Below are 20,569 nucleotides of genomic sequence, written 5' to 3'. Positions count from 1 at the left end.
TACCTTATAAATACTGTATTACTAATAAAGCCAAGGTGATACATTTTAATATCTTACATAATATATATCCGGTTAATTCCTTAATTTCCAAATTTATTGATATTAGCAATATTTGCTCTTTCTGTGGGAATGAAACTGAAACAATATCTCATTTATTCTTTGACTGTATGATCACAAAGCAATTTTGGGCTGATTTAATGTTTCATTTCTTTAAACCATCTGAAACCCCCTGTGTTCTTAATCTGAAGGATATTGTTTGCTATTATAGTAACCCAAACGATAACAAAGATAAAGATAAAAGATAAAGATGTCCTTTATTAGTCCCACAATGGGGAAATTTGAAAAACAATTTTACATACTTAATTAATTTCATCATTCTTTATGCAAATTTTTTTATCCACAAACAGAAATTCTCAAGATCCTCTCCCAGATTTATGCCTTTCCTGATAGAGTTGAAATCCATATTTAACTCGATTAAATTAATTAACAACAAGAAAAGCAACAAGATATTGACATTTTTGAATGCCTTTTTCCTTTAAAAGCCTTAATTACATATATCCAGAGACATTGTTCCTGTTTTACTGTGTATTTTTATTTTATTTTATAATATACATTTTTTTCTACATTCATTATCCTTTGTTGTGAATTCTATTTAAGGATGAAAAATGTACATGTTAGTTCAATACCTGAACTGATCTTGTGATACTGTTGTACTGTCTATTCAAAATGTTCAATAAAGTTTAAAAAAAAAAAAAATTAAAAAAAAGTTATAATCTTGCAGCCCGATCACGTCTGGTGCGACAGTGTCAGCAACAGGCCAAGCCGTTCAGGGGCGTTTTATGGCATGCAACCACGTTTCTCTAGTCAGAGATGTTAATATAGATAAATACGACATACTTCTTGTGAGATGCGTGCCGACGACGTCGCTAAAATGGTAGGGGCAATGGCATCTGTGCATTCCCTAAATGGAGAAAACAAGATTAACGAAAGAACAAAGATGCCGGCGAATCATGCCGCGCACGGAATGCGCAATTGCATTCAATTTTAAATATGAAAAACCTTTCAGATGTAAACAGTTTGTTCAGCCTATTCCCTCAAATTTTCTATATTGATAGCACACTGTTTGATATCGGGTAATGGAAAAGAAACGCTAATGTTAATTGGTTGAGAAATGAGAAGTTATGACTTGATTTCAATGTATATGTTTGCCGTTAATGGGTAAAACGCCCCTGCCAACATGACGGCCACGTCGGCACGTCGGTCAACCGGGATCCGTGGGTGTATCCATATTTGTGATCGGAACCACCGAGGACAGACTTGCAAAAAATAAGTCGCAGCGTCGTTAAAATGAAGGACAGAGTTTTCCCCCGAATATTTGTCATCATCTTATGTGCGGTGGTTTTTGTGGCAGTTTTGGTCGTTAACGGCTTAGCAGGGGCGGGTAGAGGTGAGTGGTGACAATGATCTAAGTTTTTTAACCTCCCTATCGCTCTGCTAGTGGGGTGTTGGATTAGGCAGCATTCCGACATAATTTAGTAGGTATATGCATAAAATTTAAAACATTGACAATTAATGTACATGAAACCAGCATGATCGTAAAGATCTTTTAAAGACGATTCCACTGTAATGTCCCTGTGACTGTCCCGAGCGAGGATAATCGATTCGGAAAATGGACGGAAATATTAATCAAGTTATGAATCTTGCGTAACTGTTTAAATCTCCAAAAAACACGCGAGTCAAAACAGCTCGTTTACATCTCCAGACTGTCTTCAAGAAATTATAAACATTGTTAAAAAAAATTAAGAGGTACGGAGCAGGGGCGTTGCAAGTCATAAAGCTCTACTAGGGTACTCTGTTTGGGTTGCCGAGATATATTTTTAAAAAAAAGTTTTGTTGCGGAGAATATGTGCTCCAGTTGTATGTTATCACCACGGCGAGATGTATGTAATGAATGGTTGCCGGTGTTGTGCCAAAGTACTAACCCCCCAAAAAATCTGTATCCCCTTACACGGGAGCGCGCACGCATTGACTGAAGGCGGCGCAATGTTGCTACGTTTGTTTTCATTGAAAGGCATGAAGAATGTATAATTTTGTGTTTTTGATTTGCTGTAATTTAAACTAGGTTTTGCATAAAAGTGGCAGTATCCGACGGTGTGGTTTTCAGCACACCATTCGCTACAATTTAACACATAAAGTAAGCGTTTGATTGCGCCGAAATTGGGGGGAAATTACTCGCATTTGCATTCTTTAGACCAAAGAAATTTCGCAATCAATTAAGATACCATAGTGAATTTAAGTGATCAAAACACAATGAAAAAGGGAGAGGATTAGTGAAGTGGACTATGATGTTTCTAGCGAGATGTAAACATGATTCTGATTAATTTTCTCCACGATTAGCGGTGACGAATAAACTGGTTGAGTGGATTATTTGTGGCCTTTGCTGATTTACTGCTACAATGTAATACAATACAATACAACTTTATTTATATAGCGCATTTCACAACAGCTGGAGCTGTTACAAAGCTATTTTTCATAAATTGTAATCTAGATTAGCAGGAAATTAGAAGAATAACTTTAAACCATGTACAGTATCCTCTTTATGTGATTTCATCATTTTATATATACGGTAAGTGAGTTTTCCAATTGGTGGTACTCTGAATTGCCCACTGTTATTCATCTATACTAGCGATTCTCAAATAGTGGGGGGCGCGGTGCCATACTGAGGGGGGTGTGTGGGACCCTGGGAAACATGTTTTTTTCCCCCCGTAGTACGACTGAACGATGCATTGTTTTGGGACCGAAAAAGGCGATCTCAGACAACGCGAGTTTGAGCTCGTCAAAGCTGTTTGTGCCCCTAGTTCATGCAGTACTGATTAAAAATAAGGCGCCGCCCTGTCACGGAGTACTGATTAAAAAAAGCTTCGCCCTGTCGCTCGTTGTCATTTCTTTCGCCGTTACTTAAATGCTCTGCGCCAAGCTATCTTGCGCCGCAGCAGAACGGTCTTTATTTGAACTATATGTTAGTCCGCGCACTGCAGCAGCAACAAGCTACGTGATAGCAAATAAACGACTCCGCAAACAAGTTGCGTGCTAAACGAGGAGGCAAGCAAGGAGGCGCTATGCGCGCTAATTGCTAAAATGAATTGCTTCGATGTATGCTCGACTTTTAACAGAAGTCTGACTCGAACCGCGTTTGGGCAGAGAGCCAACAGCTATGAGCAGAAATGTTGTATTGTAACCATTACGTATCTAAACATAAAATAAGACAACGGCTACGTTAGCAATTTAGCCGACGCTCTCAGGCTGGAACAGGGAAATGGCTGACGTCGTCAAGACGAAGAGGTTCGACGTCAAACGTATTGTAAACATAAAAAAATGTACAGTAAACATATTAAAACTGTTGCTTTATGTTATTTATATGAAATTTTTGTTTACATTTTTTTTTTGTCTTTTCTATATTATATATGCATTAATAACTGTTTGGTTTGTTCATGGCGGCACGGTGGCTGACTGGTTAGCACGATGGCCTCACAGTGAGACACAGCAGCTGTCGTGGTTTCGAATCCGGCTGCGGCCATCCTGTGTGGAGTTTGCATGTACTCCCCGTGCTTGCGTGGGTTTCCTCCGGGTACTCCGGTTTCCTCCCACATTCCAAAAACACGCATGGCAGGCCGATTGAACACTCTAAATTGCCCCTAGGTATGAGTGTGAGTGCAGATGGTTGTTCGTCTCTGTGTGCCCTGTAATTGGCTGGCAACCAGTTCAGGGTGTCCCCCACCTACTGCCCGAAGATAGCTGGGATCGGCTCCAGAACCCCCCGCGACCCTAGTGAGGAGAAGCGGTACAGAAGATGGATGGATGGTTTGTTCATATTAATAAAGTTAAAAAAAAACAAAAAAATGTATAGTAAATATTTATCATCTCATTAATATTTGCACAACAGTACTGAGTTTCGAGATCCTCACAATAATCGTTCTCCAAATGATATTTTTTGTATCAATTTAGCTTTGTTAAGGGGATATTTTATTGACAATCTAACATCAATATACAAAGAACATGTACATTAGTACAAAATGTAAAAAAAAGAAATTGGTGATGGGGGGGCGCGAATTGTTTTCTTCTTGGTAGGGGGGGCGTGACAGGAAATAATTGAGAAGCACTGATCTATACTGTCCTGTGCTTTGAGATTGTCTGGCAACAAGTCAAGGGTGTATCCTGCCCTCAACCATCGTCAGCTAGGATAGGCGCCAGCTCACCTGGGATCCTGACCAGCAAAAGTGGATGACAATGAAATGACTTTCCAATACAATGAATGACTCTGCTTTGCAGGTGCCTTCCATTCCTCAACAGGTAATGTGTCAGCCCGTTATGAGACAGACATCACACCTGTTGGCTGGACCTTCTCCATTTGGAGTGTTATTTATATCTGGCTCTCCTTTATGGTCATATATATCACCCTATTTGTGTTCAGAGGGTAAGCAAATATCCGAGTGTTTTCTGCAGTCTAATATTACTATTCATTCTCAGAGCGGCTGAAACATATTTTTTACTTTTTGAACAGGTCCTGGGCTCAGTGTCTGCTGCCGTACGCCTTCTATTTCCTCTGGCTGTTCAACATTGTGCTGAATATTATCTGGCTGCTGTTGTGGGACAGAGAGTATGTCTATGGTTTCTGATTCATCTTTGTATGCATGTTAATGTTAAAATGTGCAGTCATGTCAAAAAGTACAGTCTTATCTACCTGGACATAGTAAATTAGAAAGAAAAAAACTGAAATCTCCCAGTTCCATGCTAAAATGGAAAGAACCAGATTGATACGTAAATCACACTAACGAGTTCTCCACATTATCAATCTGGGACTGCTCCAATGTGATCTGTGTGGGAAAGGCGTGATAGTCAGTACAATAATTTTACAACTAAAATACAACTTGTGCACACCTACCAAACTTTAATTAAGACTAGGTCATTGGGTTCAAAAGATGTCCACACTTATAAATGAGTGGGATGGGTGCAATTCGACACGTCCCAACAGAGGGCGCATTTGCTGTTTGGTTGAGGTTAGTATTTGGATTTCAGACAGTTTGTAATTTTCTATGTGAGATTAAGTGTAAAAAAAAAAAAATATATTGCATCACGTCATAAGACAGCCCAAGCTGCCAATGAAATAGTTAAAGAAAAAAGAAGGTGCTTAGAGGTCGTGAATCCAGCATCAAACGTTTAGGACCCCCCACGTTGAGCCACGCCTCGAACTGCACTTGGCAGCCTGGGCTTACTCCTCTAAATAGTGTTCATGTGACATCATATAACGTCATCAATTGATCATTGCTGCCATACTTTGGGGCAAACAAAACACTTTTCCAACTGCATCTTCCCAATGTTTTCTTAACTTCCTTTCCCTAGGAAAGCTTACCTCACTTTGTTTATTCCCAGTTGATTAAAAACTACATCGAAAAAGCCATGCAGTGTGGCAATTTGACTCCTTTTTGCCGATGGTAGTGATAGTTCACAATTGTTTTCCTTTGCTTGACAGCGCAGAAATATGGCTAGCAACCATTCTACGTCACTTCCCAGAATACATTGCGACAATGGCGGCGTCCATGCAATCAAAGTTTATACAAAACTGTTTGATCTTATAGTTATGTTAATAACAACCCAATAAATCTAAAAGCAAGCATGACATTACAGACAGGGTTCTTTTAAGTGTGGGAAGTAGTAGTTTTGGTTGGCTGACTCCTACATCAACTTGAGGGTAACAAAACGCACCCAACTTTATTACTGTATAGGTGCTGATACGCCTCAGAGCTTTTGAGATTGCTGATTACCCCAAATCTGAAGCGACTGAGTTGGGAAAGTAGTTCAATCTTAACTATACCTTTTCGCCGGCCTCTTTTTTTTTACGTCATCCTCCTAACGCGTTTCATTAGCAGGAAGCGGGATTGAAATGTTTTCTCTTCTAAGATGCAACAATTGACATTCCCGTGTTGTTTTGTAACTGACAGAGAGTGGACTTGCTCAACAGTTTCCATGTAGACAAAATGCCGGTTTCACTATACTAAAAGTCGCGCACCGAATTCACACAAAGGCTCATCGGGCATAGGAGTAAATTTAATTGAACATATGCCTGTCATACAATATTTAACTTATGCTCATTTGATTATTTCACGGTTTGTCTCTTTCTATTTTAGGTTGATGCTGTCAGCATTGGTTGTATTGATCCTAATCGTGATTTCAAACTACGGCGCCCTCAGTATCTGTTGCTTTATCACAGATTACTATGGACTCTGGCTAAACACCTATTATTCCAAAGATCTGACCTGTGTAACAATTCTGGTAGGTGGACTGCCTGTTGTGTGAGTGCAAGAAAAGAGTTACCTTATTTATTATTTATTTATTTTAATCATTCACACCCAACCAGTCACCAGCCGCGCAGCACTGTCGAAAAGTGTTTTGCATGTTGCCTTACAATTCTGTGGTTCAGGGTACAAATCTTGGCCTTCCAAATCGATTTTGCATGTTTTCTGTATGCTTGCATGTATTACTCATTGCTAATTAAAGATCCTAAATCGCCCATAGTTGTGAATGGTTGTTTTACTATAGTGCAGTGATTCTCAAATAGTGGGACGCGTGTGACCCTGGGGTACATGCTTTTTTTCCGGCGTACTATAGTACAGCTAAACGATCGTTTTGGGACCGCAACGCAAATTTGAGATAGTCAACGCTGCAGTTTGTACCCCGGGTTTACGCAGTCGGTCACGCAGTACTGATTAAAAAAAAAGCGTCACCCTGCCGCTCGTTGTCCCGGAAGTTATTTCTTTCGGCGCTACTTGAATGCTAGCCGCCAAGGTATCTTGCGTCGCAGCAGTATGAGCTTTATTTCTACTGTATCTAAGTCTGTGTCGCAGCAGTATGAGCTTTATTTTTACTATGTCTAAGTCCGTGCACAGCAGCAGCAAGGAGCTGCGTGATGACAAAATAGAACAACTCCACTATCAAGTCGCCTTCTAAACGAGAAGGCGAACGAGGGGGCGCTCAGCGTGCTAATCGCTAAAATGAATTACAGAGTAATGAGTGCTTCGATGTACGCTCGACTTTTAACAGAAGTCTGACTCGAACCGTGTTTGGGCGGAGAGCCAGCGGCTCTGAGCAGAAATGTTGTATTGCAAACATTACGTATCGAAACATAAAATAAGACGACGGCTACGTCAGCAATTTAGCAGACGCTCTCAGACTGGAACACGGAAACGGATGACGTCATCACGACGATGAGGTTCGATGTCAAACGTATAGTAAATATTTATCATCTCATCAATATTTGCACCACAGAGTGCTGAGTTTTGAGATCCTCACAATAATAGTTCTCAAAATTATAGTTCTTACTAATTTAGCTTTGCTAAGGGACATTTCATTGACATAATCTAACATCAATATACACAGGAAAAGTACAAAATGTAAAAAGAATGGTGGCGGCGTGGGGGGGGCGCGAATTGTTTTCTTCTTGGTAGGGGGGGCGTGACAGAAAATAATTGAGAAGCACTGCTATAGTGTATGTGCCTTTTAGTTTACTGGCAGCTAGTTCTGGGTCTACCCAGCCTCTGGTCCAAAAACAGCTCACCCAAAACTAATGATGACAAGCAATATACGTATAAGATCGATGGCCCACTGACCACCAACAGAATGAGCTACAATCTTGTGACAATGGTCTTATCAGTTTAATTGTGTGTTTAATGGAACTGCCCTGGTCACTGTTTTAGAGATATTTACCTGGAATTTGCATAATAGGTAGTATTCCACCTATGACGTTTGGAACTTAAGGACAGAAAAGCAGAAATACAACAATTTCATTGTACAGCTATAAAATCACAACAGCTATGTTCTAGCATTCCACATCATCATTGCCATGTTCCCAGCCCCACAGGGGCATGTTTTCATGGTATCATGGATCGCTGTGGTCTGCTTTGACACAATAGGGCCTCTGTTACACCCTGAAACAGGGTGAAATAATCACAACAGTGTTGTGTGTTGTTTCCTCAGTAGACTTTACTAGAATGAGGAAAGTCTCCAACGGCCGCCTGCTAGGTGCACACAGACATAAATAATCGATCTCAGATTGTTCTTATTACAAACTACGGGAGAACCCAGTTCGACAGCGTCACTAATGTGAAAAGCATGGAAATATTCAAAAGACAAAATTAATATTTAAATTCCTATCGTATTACAAATAATACATTTTCTTATTGATACTTTAATATTTCAACTTGTTACACTCTCCCCTGCAAAATAAATGTCGTCCCGACAGCAACACATCTATACAACTTTTCTCCTTGTCAATCGTTACATACAGTTTTTTTTTGTTTTTTTTCAACCTAATGACAGAAATCCCCTTCTCTGAGCTGATACTCAAACAAGTGTCAAATGCCAAAGTTCAAATGGTCACAGATCAAATACAATGGGCGTCCAATCCTCACAGTTCATGTCCACTGGCCGAAAATGGTAAAACAGTCCCTATCAGTCCATAACAGTCCATTTTAGTTCATAGTTCCGTTGAACATGTCCCTCCTATAAGTTCATGCTTGTTGGTGTCCATACATAAGGGGTTACTGAAGGTAATGAGGTTGGAGGTAGTAGGGCTGGAGGTGTGTCAACCATGGGGGCAGTATTTGTGCAGGGTAAACGGGTATAAGTGGTGGGGATGTCAGGATGTTGAAGCAGGAAGGAACACCAAGTTGATCGTAGGTCATACGTCGTGGCGGGTGCCTTTCCCTTTTTGGCAGCTGGTAGGGTAACTCCTCAGGTTCATCCACACCAATTAACGGAAGGTTATCTAACAAGTGATCATCGGAAGGTTGTCCAACTGACATGCTTGTCTCTTTGGCAGGTAGGCTCTCTGAAAATGTGTCCGGCTCTCTCACTTGAAAGTCACCTTGGGGCTGTACTTGAATGGGAGCGGGGGCTTCAACCTCAGCCTTTTGTTCAAATGTCTGTGGTCTGTGCTCCAACTCCATTTCTTGGACAGTGCATTTGTCGTGTAACAGAGTTGGCGTCTGAACCTGCACAGGCGCATAATGAATGTCATATTCATCTCCACTGTCATCATCAAATTCTTCAGGTGGCGATCCAGAATTATCTTTCCGTATCCTTTTGCTCCCTTGACATACTTCTGGTTGTGTCTCAAAAGGTAAATAGTCACAGGACATGAGCAAATTTCGGTGTAGAATTCTAGAACGGCCTTTACCTTTCTCTGGCTTCACTTCATAGATTGGTAGGTCGGATCCCATTTGTCTCACCACTGTGTGAATTGTATTCTCCCAGTAATCGCGGAGTTTTCCGGGGCCTCCCCTTGGAGTCAGGTTTTTAATTAAAACACGTTCCCCAGGGTTGAGCGTTGAACTCCTGGCCGTTGCATTATTATAGACGTTTACTCCGTTCTGTTGCTTTCTGGGCGCTCTCATTTGCAATGGCATATGCCTCCTCCATACCTCGTCTCCATTTCTCCACGTAGTCTCGTTGGCCATTTGTATCTGACTCTGTGCACAGTCCAAAGAGCAAGTCGACTGGAAGCCTCGGCGATCTTCCAAATAGGAGGTAAAATGGGGAGTAGCCTGTCACATCACAACGGGTACAGTTGTAAGCATACACAAGCTTGTTCAGAGAATCCTTCCAGTTTGATTTCTGCGTCTCAGTCAGCGTTCGAAGCATTTGCAACAATGTTCTGTTCATGCGTTCCACCTGACCATTTCCCATCGGGTGATAGGGTGTTGTCCTGGATCCCGCCATGCCAATGAGTTTCTTCAGTTGCTCAAACAACTGATTTTCAAATTCCCCCCCTTGATCATGGTGGATACGAGAGGGGAATCCAAACCTCAGGGCAAAGTCATGAAAGATGAAATTCGCAGCAGTCCTTCCTGACTTGGAGGTAGTGGCGTATGCTTGGACAAAACGTGTGAAGTGGTTTACAATCACAAGGATATATTCATATCCTCCTGTGCATCGATCAAGATGGAGGAAATCGATACACACCAGTTCAAAAGGCTGTGTTGTCACAATATTTGTCAATGGGGCTTTCGATTCACAGCACGGCTTTTTCTGTTTGAGACAGGAACATGTTTTCGTCACATAATGCTCGATGTCAGACTGCATATATGGCCAGAAGAAGCGGTCTCGCACCAGTGATACGGTACGGTCGACACCCTGATGTCCCATGTTATTGTGCAGCTCCGTCAGTACCTTTCCTTTGTATTGTTCAGGAAGAACTAGTTGTTTTTGAGCTGTGGTGATTCTGTACAAAATTCCTTCCTTGTCTATCAACAACTTGGCCCACTCTCTGAATAGGCATTTTGTTTTGGGGTCGAGTGACTTTAGCTCCTCAGTTAATGGTTTACAACCGGACAGTTTTAGAATGTAGTACAGGACGGATGAATGGGTCAGATTCTTGTGCTTTCTTTAGGTGTTCCTTTGGTATGGGACTGACTGATTCTGTTGCGGCCTCATCTGCAACTGAGACTGAGAGACAAATCGTAGGGAAAGGTAGGGTTGAAAAAGACATTTCTTGTACCTCAACTGCTTGGATAATGGCAATGACGGCATCAGGTGGCAGCTCCACTGAACATTCCTCCATCAGAGACTCCACATTTAACGGCATCCTTGACAAAGCATCTGCATCAACATTTTCTCGCCCTGGCCGGTACTTTATCGTGAAGTGAAAATCAGCCAACTCTGCGACCCACCTGGAAGTGGTGGCATTCAGCTTTGCGGTAGACAAGATATATGTGAGCGGGTTGTTGTCACTATATACAGTGAATGTTGGAGCATAGAACAAATAGTCACGAAATTTGTCAGTGATTGCCCATTTTAATGCTAAAAACTTCAGCTTGCCTGCATGGTAGTGATAGTTCTTCTCAGCTGCGGTTAATGTGCGGTAGCCATAGGCAATGACTCGAAGCTTACCATCTTGTCTTTGACACAGTACTGCACCCAAACCTTCATGTGAAGCATCGGTGTGGAGAATGAATGGTTGAGTGAAATCTGGGAAACCCAACACTGGTGGGTGAAGCAGACAATCAATTAGATGTTCAAGTGCCTGCTGGTGCTGGTCAGTCCACATGATTGGCTTGTTTGAGGGCACTACATGGCTAGCTTTCTTTGTTTTGCCTGTTTTTCCTTGGGCATTAGTGGGGTCTGCTTTCAGAAGATCATACAGACAACTAGCTTTTCTAGCGAAATCTTTGACATATTGTCTGTAGTAAGTGAGGAAACCAAGAATCTTCCTTAGCTGGCCAACAGTGTGGGGCTTGATGTCCTTTAATGATCGAACAGCTTCAAAATCAGCTGGGTCAACTCTACTACCATCTGCAGAGACTATACGGCCCAAATAGCGGATCTCGGGTTTGAAGAGCTCACACTTGTTTGGTTTAAGTTTTATGCCATATTCTCTGAGTCGCTTAAGCACTTGTCTCACGTTGGCCACATGGTCTTCAAAGGTCTTACTGAAGACCAGTGTGTCATCCAAATAAGGGATGCATATGTTATCCCGAAGTCCTTCCAGACAGTCCTCCATGCAACGCTGGAATGCTGCTGGGGCATTCATGAGGCCAAAAGGGATGCGAATCCACTCATAAAGCCCCCATGGGGTAACAAAAGCAGTCAGTGGTCTACTTTCTTCAGACATAAATCCTTGATGGTAAGCTTTTCCCTGGTCAAAGAGAGAGAACCAGCAGTTACCCCCCAGCCCATCCATGATGTCTTGAACTCGGGGGATTGGCTGGCGATCGGGATGCGTCTTTTGATTTAGGCCTCTATAGTCTATGCACAAGCGTAGGGTGCCATCCTTTTTTCTGACGCACACGACCGGAGAGGAATATGAAGAGTTCGACTTCCTGACCCAGCCCTGCGCTCTCAGGTCATGGAGGTACAGTGAACCCCCGGTTATCGCGGTTAATGGGGACCGAGACCACCCGCGAAAACTGAAAATCCGCGAAGTAGCGTCGCACCTTAAAAAACAAAAAAAAACACCGTGTATATATATACTTCGCACCTATATATATATATATATATATATATATATTTATATATAAATATATATAGGTGCAAAGTAGCGGCACACCTTCAAAAATGCTTAAAAAAAAAAAAAAAAAAAATATATATATATATATATATATATATATACTGGTAGAGAGAGAGAGAGTGAAATTCATGTTATAACAAAAAAACAAATTATGATTAAAACTTATTATTTTTTTATTCCCCAGCCATTATTTTTGTATTTATTCAATTACTTCTTTTTGTATTTATTTAATTACTTCGACTTTTACCTGCTGGTACGCCGTCCGGTGTGCCCTGTGAATGTTATGATCCTCCAGCAGAACTGGAGGATCGAGCAGGACTCTCCAAACGCAGACCCGGGAAAAAAGGTGGTGATACAAAGATATTTATTATAATCACAATATAGTCAGTGTAATCAGCGCGTCTCGCAGCAGCTGATGGCATGGCGCGAGACGATCGCTGGAGGAACACCCACACAGCTGAAAAAACAAAAACACACGCGGCATGACAGGCACGGATCATGACAGTGAAATGAAAGGTGGCATTCTTCATTTATTTATTTATTCATTTATTCATTCATAACTGACAGCCTCGCGCTCCGCCGGTGCCCGGGCGGAAGTTGTTTCTCTTCGGCTTGACAGCCACACACGCCGGCCGGTCTCCTTCGGAGCTCACGCACGGTCCCGAACGAAGCAAAATGTCGCCGCGCGAGTGCCCGGGCGGAAGTTGTTTCTCTTCGGCTTAACTGCCACGCACGCCGGCCGCAGCTCGGGTACGGTCCGAACCGCGCGAAACGTCGCCCCCGATCGTGTCCGTCGCCACCAATCGTGTCCGGGGGAACTTGCTCTTCTTCGTCCACTCTCCTCTTCGGCGCACGCCGGCCGTCTAACCGCTTCAGCGCCCCCTTGTGCCGCTCGGCGAAACTACAATGCCCCCGAATATTTTTTAGACCCGCGAAGCACTGAACCCGCGAAAGGTGAACCGCGAAGTAGCGGGGGTTCACTGTAATCCTTCATCTCTTGGTACAGTGGCCGGGGCACTGACATGTATGTATGTTTGACTGGCCCAGGATCTTTGAGCGAGATGGTCATTTGCAATCTGTCAATACAGCCAATGTCATTATCTGACCTTGAAAAAGATTGACACTCTTCCCTCAGCAGTTCCCTGACTACCTGCTGCTGATCTCCTGTCAGGTGGCTGAGATCTACAGGGGGATCCCACTGCTCTCCTGCATTCGATGGTCGATGAATGCTGGTGTGGCTCACCGTAGCTGGTGTAGCAGTTTGTTCAAAAATCTCAGCAGGAAATACAGTCATGATGGTTTGTACTGTGCCAATTACTGAGCGCCCGGGCAACCAAATGTCATGGTCAGTGGGGTTAGAGACATCAAGTGCAATGACTGGGAAAACACCTTTTGGGACAGTGACCAGGGTGTCATTAAATTCAAGACCATCTGTCCACTGGGGATTCACATCAGGCTGGAAAAGCATAGTCATGTCTTCCTTAAAAGGATGAGTAGCCACTCGACACTTGATAGAAATGCAGGTGTGTCTTGGTACGGAAACTTTATATTTCTTTGTTTTCACTGCATATTTGTCAACCTTCTCTACACTAACAGCCTGTATAAAAGCTCTCACTTTGTTTCTTTTTAGACTTGGGAAGGCTCTCCTCACAGTGACATACTGTTTGTTCTTTTCAGTATGTGTCAAGATATGTTCAATGACATTGAATCCAATAATGGGATGAGACAAGGGGCAGCCCCTTGTCACAAGCATTGGGATGGTCAGTTCTTTTATCTGGTCTGCTTCTGAGATTAGACGAAACGTTGTCTCAATCCATCTCAGGTAAGGCATTCCAGTTCCATTTGCTGCAGTCAATGTCAGATCCTCTGGTGAGTCTAAAATTTCCGCAACATCTCTAGTTTTGCTTCTGGCGCAAAGTTTTCTTTCCATCTTTCATCAATAATGGACACCTGGGAGCCTGTGTCCCATAGTGCTTGGAGTTGGTGACCATTTAGATAACATTTCACAAGACACTGTCTTCCAACTAGGGAGGTGACCTTACGGCGGTGACCCATTGAGACAAGGGGTGGCAAATAGAGGGCACGTTTGTCTTTGTTAGAGTTTTTCTCATCGTTGTTGCCAGTTTTTAGGTAAGTACAATCTTGCTTATGTTTGGCGCAGTGTTTCCTTTGGCACACTTTAGAGCAATAAAATGTCTCTTTGCAGGATGCACATCGTTTTAGCTCTTTCAATGAACCTCCACTGTCACAATTCGCACATATTTGGGACTTTTTGCAGTTCATGGTTAACACTCGTCCCTCAGGGGTAACCACTAACCGTTTAAAGGGGCTCCGCTTGGTGGTCTGGCGCCTCTTTTTTTACATCCAGCTTGGAAATGTTCTCCACTTCCGCATCGGTAGCAGTGTGTACACCGTACATCAGGCCCTGCTTGCTGGCAGGCAAAACATCTCCTTGGAGCATAAACATGGCGGTTGTTGTTCCAATGGGGGGCCTGTTGGACCGGCATTTGGGGGGCTGCGGGGGACTGGCTGTGGTAATACTGTTGTTGTGCCATGGGTGGCTGGAGTCCTCTAACTGGTCTACTAACTGAAGGCGAGACATAGGACTGTGGTTGAAACATGGGCTGTTGTAGTGTCTCCTTAATCTGGGCTATCTCTGTACTAAGGGCCTGAAGAGATGCAACACCTGTCTTAAGTTCAGCTAATTCTGCTAACAATTCAGGAGATACTTTTGCTTTAACTTCCTTCACAGGGCACTTTGCAGCTGGTGGGTCTTCTGATTGGACCAAGCTTACATGTGTCGCTGTCTGTGGGGTGCTAAACTTCTTTTTATTTTTCCTTTCCGTCTCATTAGCGCATGCCACATTGAGCCTCTCTAATAAAAGCTCATCTGAAGTCTCAATATCTTGCAAGAGGGGCTGCATATCAATCCTGATACTGTCATTCAGGAGGCCAGTGAGTACTGTGTGTAGACACATACGCTGAACTAACCCTGGATCATACTGAAGCCCTGATCCTGACTCTTGGGATGCAAATAGTACTTTCTGCCTGAGGTCCAAAACTCGCATTAGGAAGCTTTGAGGAGTCTCTCTAATATTTTGTGCTTCGGAAGCTAACTGCTTGTAAAGCTCTGTGGCACTTCTTTCTTGAAAATGAGAACGCAGAATGCATCTAAGAGTGGGGAGGGTTAAGTTAATTTTTCCCTCCAAGTAGCTGCGTAGTTGCAAACAGGGGGATATAGCTCTTATAACAGCATCAACTATTTCAATCTCAGAGTATCCTCTGTTCAGTCCATTCTCAATCTGATGGGCAAGACTGGAGAATGTCAGTTTATCTCTCTGACCCGGATCACCTATTTGACCTGAAATTTTGAAGTCTTTGCGCCAGAGTGAACTTAGCTGGGGTTGAATGTTGGCTAAGGGCGGAATGTTCATTTGAGGACCTGGGGTGTTTTGGGGCTGGTGCAAAACATCCTTAACTGTCCGCTCGCGTTCCGATCTTTGTTGCTCGCTTGTAGTTCTTAGTCCTGCTGTCTCTCTCTCAGCTCCTATCCCTGGGCCATGTGAAGTTTGCACTACGTGATTATCAATGTCACACTTCAATTGTGAAATCTTGTCCTTCAATAACAATAATTGGGACATGCCTTCATCCTCGAGCTCCTCTAGTTCATCTCTTTCAAGATGATTCATAATGTGAGTGACCAAGGATATACGTGTTTTCCGTCTCCCATTTCCAGATGTGTTGAGAAAATCACATATTTCCAGGAGATCATCTTTGGTCAGTACATGCAACATTCCCAGTACCTCTTCTTGTAGCTGCTCCATCATGCTGACAGTGAAGGAAATCAGTTAGCTGGACAGGAGTAGACGCTGAACTGGAAGGTTATCCTTTTCCTCTGATGATCTCTAATTGGCCTCAGTTGACAGGAAAGTGACCCACCAGTCTCCAGGTCTCCTCAGCAGCAACGATTTTTCCCTGCAATCTGCATGGGTTGTGGTTTGAAGGATTTAGCTTGTTCAGAATTCAGCGAACAAGTCGTGGACACCGGACATCTGAACAGCAATCCCAGCGGTGCCTCCAAAATGTTACACCCTGAAACAGGGTGAAATAATCACAACAGTGTTGTGTGTTGTTTCCTCAGTAGACTTTACTAGAATGAGGAAAGTCTCCAACTGCCGCCTGCTAGGTGCATACAGACATAAATAATCGATCTCAGATTGTTCTTATTACAAACTATAGGAGAACCCAGTTCGACAGCGTCACTAATGTGAAAAGCATGGAAATATTCAAAAGACAAAATTAATATTTAAATTCCTATCGTATTACAAATAATACATTTTCTTATTTATACTTTAATATTTCAACTTGTTACACCTCCAGATACTAGTTTAATGTGTTTAATTTGTAACAAGTTTTAAATGAAAAAAAGTAGTATTACTTCACATTATGTTACTAAAAAAAGGTTAAAATGTATTATTAAACCGTTTTTGTCAGACTCTGCACTACATATTGTGCTGCTCATCCTTATGTGCGCATTGGCCACCGGGGGGCAGTATTAGTCAAAGATACGGACATACTGTGTTGAGAATCAGTTGCTCTCTCGGCTTCCCAGCAAAGCAGTAACATTAGTCATTATTTGGAGACGATAACGATTATATGCCTATGAGCACTGCCTTAATTGGAAAAGAAATAAGTCACAGCACTCCCTTTATTCGACTGTTGCAAATTAAATTGGGCAGTGGGTAACAACGATCATTAAGTTAATTAATTCATTTAAAATACTATGTCCGACAGCATCTAAATGCACCTCATGTCTCGTGTGATGTCAATCTAGCGCCAGAGACTTTTGCCACAACATACAATGACAGCGTTTTTAACTTGCGGTTTCGTAGCATCCTAAATTAGCGATTGAATATTGGGATGGCGTTGTGTTGATGTTTAATTGACAGCGCACACTGGAGGCAGAAGAAAAAATCCTGAATAAATCCCCTGGTACCTGAATTACTGAAGGGCTCATGTGAAGTCCTGTTATGCCGTAAAAAGTCCCAGCGCACTCAATGCTGAAATTGAGAAGTGCTGGTGCTCTGTACCGGCACCACCTGTGAATATTGTTATGCACGTGTAACCTGCTGCATCTTTTGTGGTTTGTTGCTTAAAGCAATGATTCATAACATTTATTGAATCAAGGCACGTCTTAATTTTGAACAATCCCACAGCACACCACCGAACAAAAATGCCCAAAAAGTGTAATTATATAATTAACAATCACAAACTTTTCATATCATTTATTTGTATGTCGCTGGGATACATGAACAAGTATACATTATTTGTTATAAATAATATAATTTTCTGATCAAATAAGTGAAATTTGATTGTTTCCCACACACACCTTAAGATCTCTCACACCTCAACAATGTACCCTCACACACGGGTTGGGAGTCGCTGACTTAAAGGTTAGCAACACTGCTGCATAGAGTGATGTTCATCGTTTGCCCGTGTGCCGATGGTGTTTGCTATTGTATGCGAGCTGATGGAATGTGGTTGTTTAAAATACAAAATTTGAAATTTGATTTTCGTTTGACGGTAATCTTCAATTGTGGTTTTTTGAAGAATACTTAATCATAATATAAGCAAAACTCTTGCTTGTTGTCAAGTGATTTGAGTCATCTGCCACCATACAACATCCTTCCTCAAGTTTGAGCTTGAAAGTTAAAGTAAAAAATTAAATCAGCAGATTGACCTGTCATATCTATAAAAACTCCCAAGTTGGGTCACGTGTCTCAAGGCACCACTGTAAAATAATATATATGGCAATTGATTTTAACGTTAAATGTATTAATTTGTTTTCAGTAAGTTCATTTTGTCTGTGTTTGGAAACTTTGAAGATCCAGAATGGTTTGGCTCTCTACACCACATGGACATCCATTGCTTCTTTGATCAACTTCACTCTAGTTCTTCAATTGTGGGGTGTGCTCCGGAGCACAGCAGCAACAGTTTCCCTTTGCCTCCTGTTTGCTGAACTTGTTGGCTGGTAAGCTTACGAAAGACATTTAGGCTAGATTTACACTTTGATCCCGGCGGCCTGTCAAGAGAAAACAAAGATCCACCCCAGCCTTATTCAAGTCTTGCCAACATTTCTCTCATTCTATCACAGTATTTGTGACACGGCTCAATAAATATTTGATAAAAATAATTTTTCTGTCAATATGTAATTAACTAATTTCTTGTCTCAACTAGGGCTGCCACAAAGTATTGTTTTGGTAGTTCACTAATCACCAACAGTCAGATCATATGTAAATTGTGGCATGTTGCACCAGCAAGCAGCTGCTCTTAAATAACCATGATTAGTTTACAGCTTGATTCTTTATTTATGTACAAATGAATGAAACAATACAACATTTGATTAAACATTGTAGCTTATACCAGCAGTTCATAAATGATGGCGCAGCTTAAATGAAAGGCAATAGTGTGGCCTTAAAAGTTTTGGGTGCAATTGTTTAGTGCATTTTAAAATGGAAAACAAAACTATACACTCTGCAGAGTTGCACGAATCCTATAAAACAGTCTATATAAACAAAAAGACATACTTGTAAACAGCTTTCACTCTTTAGAAGCATTCATTTTTTAAATGTAGAAGGTTGGTTTTTAATTTTGTTTTAACCTTTATTCCAAACGTTTTGTTTTTCTTTACTAATACGGGTAATGGATGTGTCTAACACAGATTTATTTATTTATTGCTTGAGTTTGTTTACAAAAAATAAGATGCAAAGAAGACCTTGCAAAAAATATTCTCATATCAAATCACAATTGCGATATTGAGGAAAAACAATTGATTGGGTAATTTTCCAAAATCGTTCATCCCTCGTGTAAACATAGCTTTAATACATGAAATTATTTGCCAGTCTCCATTCATGAATCTTCTTATAGTAATTGACAGTTTAGCAGACACCAAGCAATTAATTCCGCCTTTCCAAAAATTAAAGAAAACAATTGTTTTGATTCAACACTCTCAGAGATGTATTGGTTTATTAACGTTGATTATATATTTTATTTACTATACAATACAATTCAATACCACTTTATTTATATAGCACATTTCACAACAGCTGGAACTGTAACAAATATGTGATTGTATTTTGCTGTTGTGTAGTGGTGTACCGCAGCACCATCCTGAGATTTGTTGCATATTTTAGTCACCTCATTTATTACAAAAAGACATCTCTGTCCAGGTTTATTCTTGAAAACTGGGTACTGGATCGTTGGGTGCGCAACATTCTGACGGTGTACCCGGTTGTGATTGTGGCACTACTCGGGAATGTCTTCAAACATTTTGATCGAGCAGACCCCAGCCCAAATGTCATCTTCATGGGTGAGTTTAACTTAATTTCAGCTTCACAGAAAATTCTGTTCAATTATGTTAAGTGATGCAGAGGATAAGAGCAGTGTGTAGCTGCCTGAACTACACATGGGTGGCGGGTGTATGATAGTTTTGTGAAGGGTTTAGCCGTGCCGCAGTTGGTGTGATGAGAGGGTGTCTTGTTGAGTTGCATAGCTGAATATTATTTGACAGCAAACAGGGCTGATGCGTATGAATTCTGAACATTAGATAAACACCATATTGTCTGCATTTCCCCTGACGGTGATAATGAACGACAGCAAAATTGTCTGTCTTTGTTCATATAAATGTTCACAGTAAAGACACAGCAGAACACACAAAGACAACCAGTTTGTTAATGCTACTCCATTGATAATATCCTACGGACTCAAAACTGTGACAGACTTTGCAGCTTTGGATTTTGGAGAAGTGCTCCACGAGAGCAACAAATTTGGCCAATTTGTCACATTTTTGCTATGCGCCGCAGAGTTATAAACCAGGCTTGAGTGGCGGCAAACTAACATAAACATCTCCGGTTGCTACCTGTTCTTTTTGTTTTTTGTTTTTTTTTGGGGGGAGGAGGTATTTTTTTCTTTCTTTTTAATATTTTCATTACATTCTCCCAAGTATTAACATGGTGTGGGAAACACTGGTCTTCCTTCCGCTTGTGCTGCACTATCAGGCGAGCCGATTGCCACTGTCCCCAGGTGTAACACAAAATGCTCCGCACAACCATGCTCAACAACAACACTGGGGGAACTACATAAAAACTGTGACATGTTTTTCCATTTCATATTTTTGATCTGATCCTAAACTTGAATGTGGAAAAATGCCTTTTTCTTTTTAGATTAAAATCCAAACTAGAAAAGAAACAGACTTTATTTTTTTTCCATTTTTAAAAATGGATCCTCAAATATAATCAAACAACCCGCTTGAAGGGTGACAATTTAGATGTCTTGTTTTTCTTTCTTGTGTACAATAATTTTAACTTATGTTTAAAGAATACATTTTTAGTAGCTAAGAACTCCCTTACATAGAAATTCTGATATAATTTGCTGTGAACACATTTCACTATCTAAAGCAAAATCATCACATAGTACAGCGGTGTCAAACTCATTTTTGGGGATGGGCCA

The 20,569-nt window shown here is 41.5% G+C and overlaps 1 protein-coding gene across 2 annotated transcripts in view; it reads left to right on the top strand.

The window, feature by feature from the left end:
- Positions 1–789: 789 nt before the first annotated feature.
- The window catches only part of LOC148325160 (uncharacterized), a 21,854-nt gene continuing 2,074 nt past the window's right edge, over positions 790–20,569 (top strand). The window contains exons 1-6 of one of the 2 annotated variants that reach the window (XM_088310758.1): positions 790–1,447; positions 4,330–4,474; positions 4,562–4,657; positions 6,186–6,330; positions 17,947–18,092; positions 19,291–19,430. In XM_088310758.1, the coding sequence (XP_088166884.1) occupies positions 1,348–1,447; positions 4,330–4,474; positions 4,562–4,657; positions 6,186–6,330; positions 17,947–18,092; positions 19,291–19,430 (772 nt within the window). In that variant the 5' untranslated portion in view covers positions 790–1,347. Of the gene's footprint in view, positions 3,862–4,329; positions 4,475–4,561; positions 4,658–6,185; positions 6,331–17,946; positions 18,093–19,290; positions 19,431–20,569 lie in introns of both variants that reach the window. The other variant, XM_088310759.1, reaches the window with a different exon arrangement.

Source organism: Idiotropiscis lumnitzeri, chromosome 12 (genome assembly GCF_059441095.1).
Source record: "Idiotropiscis lumnitzeri isolate Australia: NSW breed Sydney's pygmy pipehorse chromosome 12, RoL_Ilum_1.0, whole genome shotgun sequence".
In the NCBI taxonomy this organism is placed as follows: domain Eukaryota; kingdom Metazoa; phylum Chordata; class Actinopteri; order Syngnathiformes; family Syngnathidae; genus Idiotropiscis; species Idiotropiscis lumnitzeri.
This window is presented reverse-complemented; position numbering and strand designations above follow the sequence as displayed.